The sequence below is a fragment of the Scyliorhinus canicula genome, chromosome 2, assembly GCF_902713615.1.
Source record: "Scyliorhinus canicula chromosome 2, sScyCan1.1, whole genome shotgun sequence".
Classification (NCBI taxonomy): domain Eukaryota; kingdom Metazoa; phylum Chordata; class Chondrichthyes; order Carcharhiniformes; family Scyliorhinidae; genus Scyliorhinus; species Scyliorhinus canicula.
The window spans coordinates 100,621,228-100,633,357 of NC_052147.1; the positions used below are offsets into that span (position 1 = coordinate 100,621,228).

The 12,130-nt window shown below is 54.5% G+C and overlaps 1 protein-coding gene across 1 annotated transcript in view; it reads left to right on the forward strand.

Moving 5' to 3' along the window:
- Positions 1 to 12,130, forward strand: part of ltk (leukocyte receptor tyrosine kinase) — a 261,905-nt gene that overhangs the window by 219,100 nt on the left and 30,675 nt on the right. Inside the window, exons 12-14 of the mRNA XM_038784003.1 lie at positions 2,518 to 2,704; positions 5,088 to 5,178; positions 11,511 to 11,575. Of these exons, the coding sequence (XP_038639931.1) occupies positions 2,518 to 2,704; positions 5,088 to 5,178; positions 11,511 to 11,575 (343 nt within the window). The remainder of the gene's footprint in view (positions 1 to 2,517; positions 2,705 to 5,087; positions 5,179 to 11,510; positions 11,576 to 12,130) is intronic.

Genomic DNA, 12,130 nt, shown 5'->3' on the forward strand with positions numbered 1-12,130 from the left:
CTGATGCAGTGCCGCCTTCCCACTTCCCCCTCGGCCTGTTGGGCGGCCAGCTCTCCAACCTCACCGGCTGCCTCCTGTTCCTCTGGGACAGGCTCCGCCGCTGCAGGGTCCTCCTCAAGCAGCTCCAGCTCATACAAACTCAGTGCATCCCCCAGGGATGCGGCGGCCAGGATGAAGGCCACCATTCCAGTTGGATTCCAATGGCCAATGTCTGCAGGGGGTGAAAGTCAGACATGTTAGCATGGTGCATACCCCAGGTCCAATCAGGTCCAACCAGGTCACACGGTGGCCCTGGTCTGCACCGCAGACCCTGCCCCCGCATATCCCCCTCCTCGCACATCTGGCCATTCCCCCTGACAACCTTACCTCCGCAACTCTGGCCTCGCCGGTGCCCAGCACTATGGGAGCCTCTAGCCCTGCCGGGGGTTGGTGTGGGGCATTGGTGGGGTGAAGGGTGGGGGCTGGGTTGCAGTGGGGGCTGGGGTGGAGGCATGAATACAGCCGTGGTCACTCTGCACAATCAGGGGCCACAGAGGGCGGCCAGTGGATTGTGCAACAAGATGGCTGCCTTGCAGGCTGCAGCAATGGTGGTCTGCGCCTGGACACCCCAGTCCCGTAGGGGTCGTCAGCCCCCCTCTCCTTGCTTAGCAGATGCCACCCCGCCCCTCCCCTCTCTGCAGCCAGCCCTGCCAGCGGCAGGACCGGCAGCCCACAGTCGCGTCTCTCCGTGTCCTACCTCCTCTCTCTCCCTCATCAGCCATGGCGCCTGTTTCCCGATTTTTAAAGCTGCAAATGAAACTCTCCATCAGGAGCATCGCGGAGGCCCCGGAGAATACCGGGTCAGACCCACTAATGATATGCCAACGGCATTTCCTGTACATGCAGAGTAGAACGTATTAATGCCGCAGTTCAGGCACTGGAGCATGGCATTCTGTCAGGCCCCCGGCTTTGACCACGATTTTCACCTCATGTGCGGTTCTCTGCCAATCGCTTTTCCCAGTTCTGGTGTTCACCAACGGAGAATCCCCAATCTTTCACCCCACACCCACTGCCAATTATGGTTAATAGCTTTTCATAGCTGTTACATAATGCTGCGTTTCTTTTTTGAAATGAAAATCACTTATTGTCACGAGTTACTGTGAAAAGCCCCTAGTCGCCACATTCCAGTGCCTGTCCGGGGAGGCTGGTACGGGAATCGAACCGTGCTGCTGGCCTGCTTGGTCTGCTTTAAAAGCCAGTGATTTAGCCCAGTGAGCTAAACCAGCTCACAGTTTCTCAGTGCTCTCAATGACATAAAGGCTGGATGGTTGGGTTGTACAGTAAGGAATTCAGATCTCTGCCACTCAGTGAATCACTACTGCCTTCCTCCTCCCGATTGTGCTGCCCCATCCACTTCAGCTCCCTCTCTCTCTCTCTGGATCATCACCATCATTCACCCCATGCCCTCAAATCATTACTGTCTCCTTCAACTCCATAAAGAAACAATGACATTTTAGAGAGGAGTGCTTTAAAATCAAATGAATTGTATTTGAGAGTGACTTCTTTTTCACAAATCCCGCCATCAGCAAGGACAGATTTGAAGCCTGCATTTTCAGTTGATAAAGCATTTCTTTTTCTATTGAAACGAATCAAAAGTAAAGAAACATCAATTCATATCACCCTTCTCACAGCCTCATGTTGTCCTAAAACGCTCCACAGCTGATGAAATACTTTTGAAGTGTAGTCACGGTTGGAAACATGGCAGCCAATTTGAACCACAGAAAAATCCCACAAAGAGCGATGAATGTTTGTTGAGGAATAAATATTGGTCAGGGCACCCAGAATGGGATTTACATCCACAACCTTCGGGCTCAAGAACAAGAACGCAATCAATTATAGATGAGTTCAACCATCATGCTGAAGAGTTCCTGGTCACTTTTCAGTTCTTGAGTCGAGTTATTATTATTCAAGGATCAGGGGCGGGCTTCTCCGCCGGCGGGATTCTCCGTTTTTCCGGCGCCTGGGGGTTTCCCGACGGCATGGCGCTGCCCCACAATGGTGAACCCCATCGACCGGCCAGCGTAACGGAGAATCCCGCCGGCGGGTCAAGGCAGAAAAGTGGCGTGGCGGGGCGGAGAATCCAGCGCCCAGATCATAAACGGCTGGAAAGAAAGTTGGAAAGGAAGGACTTGCATTTGCATAGCACCTTTCACAACCTTGGGATGTCACAAGGCTTCACAACCACTGAAATACTTTTGGTGTCTCACCACTGTTGTAATGTAGGAAGGTTAGAATAGAATAGTACTTGAGTGAAAAGAATTGTAATTGTTGATCAAGATTAATGTAGCCCAAGAAATCTGCAGTGCACATGGCCCTGCAAAGATGTAAGTTTGTTCCTGCTTGAGTCTCTGTCCATTTGTACGCCTCACATGTACGAGTATGTTTATTGCTCTGCATGTGTGAACTGGTTGTTGTGCAAGATCTGATAACGGAATGCCCATCGGCCCCTCATCAATCCTTGTGTTATTCCCATGGCAGTTTACTATCGCAAGAACAACCGGTTCCAGGCAGTGACGGTGAAGCTGCAGAGCCCAGAGTACAAGTTGAGTAAGATCAGAACCTCGACCATCATGACCGACTACAATCCAAACTATTGCTTCGCTGGCAAGATGGCGTCACTCAATGAACTCAAGGAAGTGCCCAGGAGAAACATCTCCTTGCTGAGGTGGGTGACATGAAAGTTCTCGAGGTGAGGTCAGAATCATAGAATCTTACAACACACAAGGAGGCCGTTCGGTTCATCATGCCCTTGCTAACCCTTTGAAAGAACTATCCAATTAGTCCCATACCCTGCTCTTTTCTCAAAGCTCCCGGAACTGTTTCCTTTCATCCAAATCCCTTTCCAAACTTGCAATTTAAATCATAAGATGCTTAGACCTTCTTTATCAATCTCCCATGTGGGACCTTGTCAAAGGCTTTGCTGAAATCCATGTAAACTACATCAATTGCACTAATGCCAACTACACATCCGATCATCTCCTCGAAGAATTCAAACAAATTCTTTAGGCATGATCTCCCTCTGACAAAGCTATGCTGGCTGTCCCTGATCGAACCTTGCCTCTCCAAGTCGAGATTAAGGACGCGATTCTCCCAAAAGGGAACAAAGTCCTCTAGCGAGCACGTTTAGCCGCGTGTTTCCCAGCGCTCGCAGTGCCGAGAAACAAATGACTATTCAACGTGACTCGCGTTGAACTAGGGGCCTGAACGGGGAACGCGTGGCTGAGGCCGCACATCATCCATTTTCTACAGTGGGGAGCTCCGCTCGCTGGTACTCACCATTGCAGCGAGATTGGGGCGTCAATTTTAAATTTCCGAGGCCCTCATAACAATCCCTGACCTCCCCCAGCCTGAACGCACAATGGGAGGATCGTTCCTCCACCCCCGCACTCCCTACCCCCTGCCCCAACATCCACGCCAGGCAACCCTGGCCCAATTGCGCGTGCACAAAAATACCAGATTGGCACCTTGGCAGTGCCAGGTTGGCACCAAGGTGGCACTGTCAGATACCAAGCTGGCACTGCCAGGGTACCCAGGTGGTACCAGCAGTGCCAGGACACCACCCTGCCCAAAGGGCATGCAGTTGGGAGCCTCCGATCAGCTGGACACATCTGTTCCTCTATTCCACACTGACTGGAGACCTAACTCCCAGCAATGTGACTGCCCCCTTGTTATTCCTAAACTCTACCCACAAAGCCTCATTTGAAGACTCTTTCAAGATGTCATCCCTCCCTACTGCAGTAACTGACTCCTTAGTTAATAATGCAACACCACCTCCTCTTTTACATCCTCTCTGTCTTGCCTGAAGGTCCCAAACACCGGAATGTTGGGTTGCCAGTCCTGCCCCTTCCTCAGCCACGTCCCTGTGATGGCAGCAATATCACAATTCCATGTGTCAATCCACACCCTTAACTCATCAGCCTTACCGATGATGCTCCTAGCATTAAGGTAGAGGCCATCCAGACTCAACTTTCTCCTTTGAAACTCAACATGGCTGAACTTCCTCTGTCTTGGTTCCTTTATTACAGTATGTTGTGTTCCTACTGTACTAATTCTCTGTGCCCTCTCCCCTGCTGAATTAGTATAACCCCCTCCTACTCCCAAGCAAACCCACCCCCAAGGATGTTGGTCCCATTCTGGTTCACGTGCATACCTTCCCTCTTGTACGTGTCCCACTTTCCCCAGAAACAGTCCCAGTGATCCCGGAATCGAAAACCCTCCCTCCTGCACAGACTATTGAGCCATGCATTCACCTGCCCTATTCCCCTATTTCTGTACTCTCCAGCATGTGGCACTGGGAGTAATCCAGTGATTACACCCTTGGGTCCTGCTGCCTAGCTCCCTGAATTTGTGATGCAAGACTTCATCCTTCATTCTACCTATATTGTCAATACCAATGTCTACCACAATCTCTAATTTATCACCCTCCCCCTTTAAATGCCCTGCAGCCATTCAGTGACATACCTGACCCTGCCCCTGGAAGGCAACAGACCATTCTGGAGTCACATCTACGGCCTCAGAAATGCCTATTTGCTCCCATAACTAATGATCCCCCAGCACTATCGCTCCTCCTTCATTCCTTCCTTCATGTGCAGTCTCTGGAGTGGGATTTGAACCCATAATCTTGTGACTCAACCAGAAGATGGCTGTCAGCTGCACCACAGCTGATGTGATATGTGAAAACAGTCAGAGATGGCCTTGTCTAGATCAGAGACTTGAAAATGGGGAGGCCATGCAAGAGAGCCTTAAAGATTTTGTACAGCCAAGCCCCAGTGACAGATTAATTCAAAATGTTGCGGGCATGTGTGATCTTGATTGATGGATGGGAAATCATGGGGATTAGCGGGGAAGGTGGGGCAGTCAACTTGCAGGGTCATAATGTGCACTGTCAGCGGGCAGGACACCCCAGTGAGTGCACCCAGTCACTGGAAAACAATGACCTTTATTGTTTTGCTGCATTGCTGAGTTGCAACACAATAATAAGGTCCATTTTACAGCACTGCTAATACGGTCTACCTTAACTGAAAATTCAATCTTCGTTTGTTCCTCAGGGCTCTTGGCCATGGTGCTTTTGGTGAAGTGTATGAGGGTCACGTGGTTGGACTTAGTGGAGAGTCTGTCCCTTTACAAGTGGCAATCAAGGTTAGTAATGGACTTTTCCAAAATCCTTTCTTATGCTATATGTCACTCACTAATGTCGTCCAGTTATAACAGTGGCCGGCCAGATTTCTCTGGTAGATTGCAAAGTGACTCACCTATGAATTCTTCCTTGAGAGGAAGAGCATAATGCTATCAACTGTGCCATTACGTCATGGTCATAAGGGAAGGGTATTAGCTGACCAATTGAGTCATAGTTAAGGAAAATCCCTAACTCAGTCAACTCTGTCATGATCAAGGAAACGGTGGGCAGGATTCTCCGATCCCGCGCGGGGTCGGTGAATCACCGGGGGGTGCGTGAATCCCGCGAAGCCGCTCCAACACCGGGCCTGAGCGCCCCCCCCCCCTCCCAACCCCCCCCCCCCCCCCCCCCCCCCCCCAGCCCCCCGACGATTCTCCACCCTCGACAGGCCGAATGCCCGCCGAGTTTGGCCGGCGTCGTTCGCATGTGGTCCTACCCAGCTGGACCTTGGCGTTCTGGCTGCATGGGCCATCCTGGTGGTGGGGGGGGGGTGATCCGGCTCCGGGGGGGCCTCAACGATGGCCAGGCCTGCGATCGGGGCCAACCGATCGGCTGGTGGGCTAATTGCGGGTGGGGCCTATGTTCCTCCACGCCAGGTCCCTGTTGGGTTCCGTCATGTTGCCCGGGGGCCAACACGGAGATGGCAACCCACGCGCATGCACGGACCCGCGCTGTCCATGCTGTGCGGCGCAGGATCGCTGCTCCTAGTGGCCAGATGACGCCATCGTAAAATGCTCCGCCGTTTACGACGCCGTCAACACTTAGCCCCATTATTGGAGAATCCCGCCCATGTGTTTGCGTGAGTTTCGCCCCCACAACCCAAAGATGTGCAGGGTAGGTGGATTGTCCACGCTAAATTGCCCCTTAATTGGACAAAATGAATTGGGTACTCTAAATTTATTTTTTAAAAGGAAACAGTGTAACTATTATTGTCACATTGAGTATCTAATCAGATACATCTGATCTTAGAATGTCATGGCTGCATTTGGATTTTTTTTCACTACCGTTAGGGAGGCCACTAGGCTGAATTTTCCTGGAAATTGGCAAGGGTCGATAATGGGTGGGACAATTGGTATTGAAGAAATTTAAAGCGGTGGGTCCCAGCACCTATTGCTGGCAGGGTCGCCTCTGATCTGCATCCCCCTCGCCAGCAAATTCGCCCCTTGAAGATTGGGGCACCATTTTTAAAGGCCGCTTCAGCACGAAGGGAAGCCACCACACCCTCACCCCGTATGCACCTCCCTTGCACAGCCCCCCTGCACGTCCTGCAGGTACTGTCCCTGGCACTGGGCAGAAATAGGGCATTGGCATGGCCCTCTGCCTCCTGAGCAGTGCACTCACCTGATCTCCCGAGGGAGATTTGCTCTCCAGATGGACACCTTGGGAGACCAGTTGTGATCCGTGCCATTCTTCTCTCGTGTCAACGTGAATGGATTTTCTGATGTGGTGGGTGGAGGTGGGGGGGGGGGGGGGGGTGGAATTAGATGTTAATATATTCAAATGATGTTCTCAATGTTAGACGTGCTACCTCACTGATGGGGGGAGGGAATAATCTCATTACGTGTTTACGACGGCGTGAAACGCAATTTAAGAGTTCAGCAATGAAGTTACTGTGAAAAGACCCTAGTCGGCACATTCCGGCGCTTGTTCGGGTACACGGAGGGAGAATTCAGAATGTGCAATTCACCTAACAGCACATCTTCTGGAACTTGTGAGAGGACACCGGAGCACCCGGAGAAAACCCACGCAGACACGGGGAGAACGTGCAGACCCCGCACAGACAGTGACCCAACCCGGTAATCGAACCTGGGATCCTGGCGCTGTGAAGCCACTGTGCTAACAACTGTGCTACCGCGAGTATGAGGGCATTGCTTCCAATGATGAGGACTAGGATGTAATTTGCGAAGTTTGTGACTGCAAGAGTGAAAGTGAAGGCTCGGAGGGTGAGCTAGATGAGAAAGACCATGCAGCGCCTCGTCAGTGGTTTGGCGGGAATGACGATGTGATTGCAAGGGACGCTTAGCCTGCGTCGGACACCAAGAAATGTGAATACTCTGAGATGGCGCCTGTAGAAATGAACATCAAGATTGCTGCAGCAGACACCTCAGGCGGAATCGATGTAGCTCCGGATCAACTGAAAACTTACAACATTGTACCAATTCTGGAAAAACTAGCCCCAGAAGCATTAGGAGAACCATCGAGGCCCCACGAAGAAGTTCAGGGAAGGGACTCCCTGAGATTTGAAGCCATTCCACCGCAGGAGGACTTCGAAGAGCAAATTAAGGCATCCATCTGTAGTTCCACGATGACGGATGATACTGATATTATAATCAATGGCAAGGATGAACCATGGCTTGCATCTATGTGCAGCGCCACAACGACAGTTGATACAGCATCAGAATGCAGTTCCACGGCGCTGGATGACTATCACACGAAGAGGATGTGTCCCCACCTGGGCTATCGGCAAAAGATGAGGGGCGGGATTCTCCGTAGCCCTTCGTAACGCGGGTTGCCTGCGAAAAAAATCGGTGTTAATCACTCCGGCGTCGGGGCCTTCTTTAAGGCCGCTATTCTCCGTTCCCGGAGGGGCTAGCAGCTGACTGACGCGATACGCGTCAGTTTCTCCAGCTGCGGAAGTGGTGAGACCCGGCGTATTTTGGAGGAGGAGGAGGAGAGAGACAGACCCGGCATTTGGGGGGGGGGTGGTGTGTTCCGGCATTTTGGGGGGGTTGGTGGTGTGTTCCGGCATTTTGGGGGGGGGGGGTGTGTTCCGGCATGGGGGGGGGGGGTGTTCCGGCATTGGGGGGGGGGGTGTTCCGGCATTGGGGGGGAGGTGTGTTCCGGCATTGGGGGTGGGGGTGTGTTCCGGCATTTGGGGGGGGGGGGTGTGTCCGGCATTGGGGGGGGGGGTGGTTCCGGCATTTGGGGGGGGGGGGGGGTGTGTTCCGGCATTGGGGGGGGGGTGTGTGTTCCGGCATTGGGGGGGTGTGTATCCGGCATTGGGGTGGGAGGTGTGTTCCGGCAATTGGGGGGGGGGGGGGGGGGTGTGTTCCGGCATTCGGGGGGGGGGTGTGTTCCCGGCATTGGGGGGGGGGGGTGTGTTCCGGCATTTGGGGGGGGGGGGTTTGGGGGCAGCGGCGGGGCAGAGAGGGGGGGCGACGGATGCCCGGGGCCACGCACCGTCGCCCCCCCCCTCTGTACGCCGCTGCCCCCTACCCCAACCCCCCCCTCACCACCCCTACCTCAACCCCCCCTCACCACCCCTACCTCCCTCCCCACCACCCCTACCTCCCTCCCCACCACCCCTACCTCCCTCCCCACCACCCCTACCTCCCTCCCCACCACACCTACCCCCCTCACCTACCCCCCTCCAACGCCGGGTCTCCCCCCCCCCCCCACTAACGGAGGAAGGAAGGGGGGGAGGAGGAGAGAGGGGGGGGTGTGGGTACCGGCCTTCAGAGGGAGGGGGACGGGGTGTGGGTTGCGGCGTTGAGGGTGGGGGGTTGCGGCGTTGAGGGGGGGGACCCGGCATTGAGGGGGGGGACCCGGCGTTGAGGGGGGGGGACCCGGCGTTGAGGGGGGGGGGGTTGCGGCGTTGCGAGAGATGGGGGGCGGCGTTGGAGGGGGGTAGGGGTGGTGGGGAGGGGGGTAGGGGCGTTGGAGGGAGGTAGGGGTGGTGAGGGGGGGGTGGTTAGGGTAGGGGGCAGCGGCGTACAGAGGGGGGGGCGACGGTGCGTTGGCCCCGGGCATCCGTCGCCCCCCCCCTCTCTGCCCGCCGCTGCCCCCAAACCCCCCCGATGCCGCAACCCCCCGATGGCCGCAACCCACCCCCCCGATGGCCGCAACCCCCCGATGGCCGCAACCCACCCCCCCGATGGCCGCAACCCCCCGATGGCCGCAACCCACCCCCCCGATGGCCGCAACCCACCCCCCCCGATGCCCCCCCCCATGCCGCAACCCACTCCCCCGATGCCGCAACCCACCCCCCTGATGCCGCAACCCACTCCCCCGATGGCCGCAACCCACCCCCCCGATGGCCGCAACCCACCCCCCCCGATGGCCGCAACCCACCCCCCCCATGCCGCAACCCCCCCCCCCCCTTTGCCGCAACCCACCCCCCCGATGGCCGCAACCCACCCCCCCCGATGGCCGCAACCCACCCCCCCCATGCCGCAACCCACCCCCCCCCCTTTGCCGCAACCCACCCCCCCCCCTTTGCCGCAACCCACCCCCCCCTTGCCGCAACCCACCCCCCCCTTTGCCGCAACCCACCCCCCCCATGCCGCAACCCACACCCCCCCATGCCGCAACCCACCCCGCCCCATGCCGCAACCCACCCCCCCCCCAATGCCGCAACCCACCCCCCCCCCCAATGCCGCAACCCACCCCCCCCCCCCAATGCCGCAACCCACCCCCGACACTGAACGGCGTCAACCATCATCAATGGTTGACGCCGTTTTAAATCAACTGTGATTTTCGCCGACGTGACCCGTGGCCACGTCGGCGGGACTTCGGCCCATCCGGGCCGGAGATTTAAGGTCAGTGCAAATAAAATGAAATCCCGCCGGCGCCAGCTGTTTTCACAGGCTGCCGGCGGGATTTGCACAACGCCGGTTTTTTACCGGTGGGAGAATTCGAAAACCTGCGGGAGCGGAAATAACGCCGCTTCCCGCCAATTCTCCGACCCTGCGTGGGGTCGGAGAATCCCGCCCGAGGTGTGCATATTGCTCTTGAGTGATGAGGAATCATCATCTGGGCCTCAACCACAAGACAAAGGGGCAGTGCCCAGCGATGTGGATGCCAGTCCTACCCAGATACCAGAATGTGAGGCAATCTAGACCCTGGAGGGTAATACATCCCAGAGGGCGAGGATCTGCAGCTGGTTGTTGAAGGTACTGACTTAACTACCATCGCACAGTCCCTCGGAAACAAGCCGACACGAGACATTTCTACAGATGACCCACAATATAATGAATCCATGGCACAGGACAGCGACAAGGTGGGTGCTGCCAGAACCAAAGAAGGATCCGGAATAGCTACCCATAGACATGCCTGTCTCAATCACCTGCTCCGACACACTGCTGCTGTGCTGCTTACCCAGGTCACTCACTGGGTCCACCTGAGGTTCATGTATCTATGCTGATGCCAGTTGAGCTGGCCTGGTGTAAGGCAGCTTTCTTCAACATATTTCCCTCCTCTTGATGTCCAAGGCACATGTCAGCTATTGGGCGCAGTACCACAGCACTGAGACCTGTGTGATTCACAAGGCAAGCTTATAAGAGGAAGGCTCAGAGAGCCTCATCCCCATGGAGGCCCTCTAAGTTATGACGGGGGACATCTTATGATCTGACGGTTTGAGTATGTCCCTCCTGTCACTTACATGTGTGTGGTGCATCATTAGCTTGCCACAGTGACATGGTAGGTTGGGGGTGACATTTCCTGCTGTGAATACTGGTGTTGGTTTCATCATGTACTGTCGTGGTGACATCACCAACTCTTTGCAAGTGCCAATATGTTGACACTGCACGGCACCATTCTAAAGGGTCGGGTGTTCTTGATGGGCACCCATGCTTTGGGGTGAAGTAAGGCCAGGAACAACCAAGGGATTTCTCTGTTGAGGTTGTAGAGATTGGGGGTGATGTGTATCTGTAGAATTGCATTCTGCATGTGGGAAGCTGCCCCAAAGCCGGGCTGCCATGCACACTTGCGGAGCATACCGTGACCTGCTGAATTAATTTGGCAGAATGCAGCCAGGTTTTAGAGCAGAAGCTGGGTTAGCAGTCTCGTCAGGGCTGGGTCCTCTCAAGCAGGAAATCAGGAGAGCAATGGTTCATGCAGTGGGTTGGGAGCTTCCCGAGGGATCCTTCATGCTGGGCCAACTTTCACAAGGGTAGCACCCTATTGGGCAGCAACGACACTAAGTGCTCGCAGGTTGACGTTCAGCCAAATGATCCAGCACTTTTTTCTAACTTTTGCAGGACCGCGATGATGGCGGGGTCAGATGTTTTATTAGTACCGGGACACAATAGACCCGCCTCCGCGGCCGACTCGCTGCTAATTGCCCCTCCCGGCTGGTGCAGAAGGTAGCAGATCTGATCATAGTCCAGCCCCCCCACTCCCCAGCACGAAAATAGTGTCAGCAGGCACTACCACATAGGAGGCGGGATTGTGGCATCTCCAGCTCATGATTCCCACCTCAAACGTTATGGACAACCGGCCCGTCTAATCTTTTAAACACTGATATATTCCTGATTTATGTTAGTCAAATATTCATGTCAGTTTGCTACCATTACAGACTCTTCCGGACATCTGCTCCGAACAAGATGAAATGGATTTCTTGATGGAAGCTTTGATTATCAGGTAATAGCGACAATTCTTATCCATTGTCCTCTGATTCCTTTACAGTCACTTCCCAATATCTTGATGGGTTACTGATAACAGATCAGAAATATCAGCCATGGGTAACTGGGATGGGAAGGTAAATTCAAGGGGTATTAGTTGAGTAATCAAGTGTATAGTCCTTCTTCCCCAAATCCAGCCTAGGCTCACATATAATCAGGCAACATACTGTGAGTGCATCCAGAACATACCCTCCAATCTTCACATAATAAGCTTACATTTCAAACCTCCCTTCCTATTTCAATCTGTTAACCTTCAGCCCCCCCCCCCTCCACCCTCTGCCGTACCCCCCGATTTTATTTTATTATTTAACTGGATTTAGCCCAATTTTACTGCTGCATTTCTTGCTTAATTGGCAAAGTTCTGTCCTTTGGGTCTTGGGCCTTAAACAGCCTTGCACATGTCCTTCATTATGACTCTTGGACCATCACAAGACTGATAGACCTGGCCAAGCCTGCTCCAAAGTTCTATAACAAAACGGCCTCCAGCACCATCACAGTGGAGTATTTATTTGTG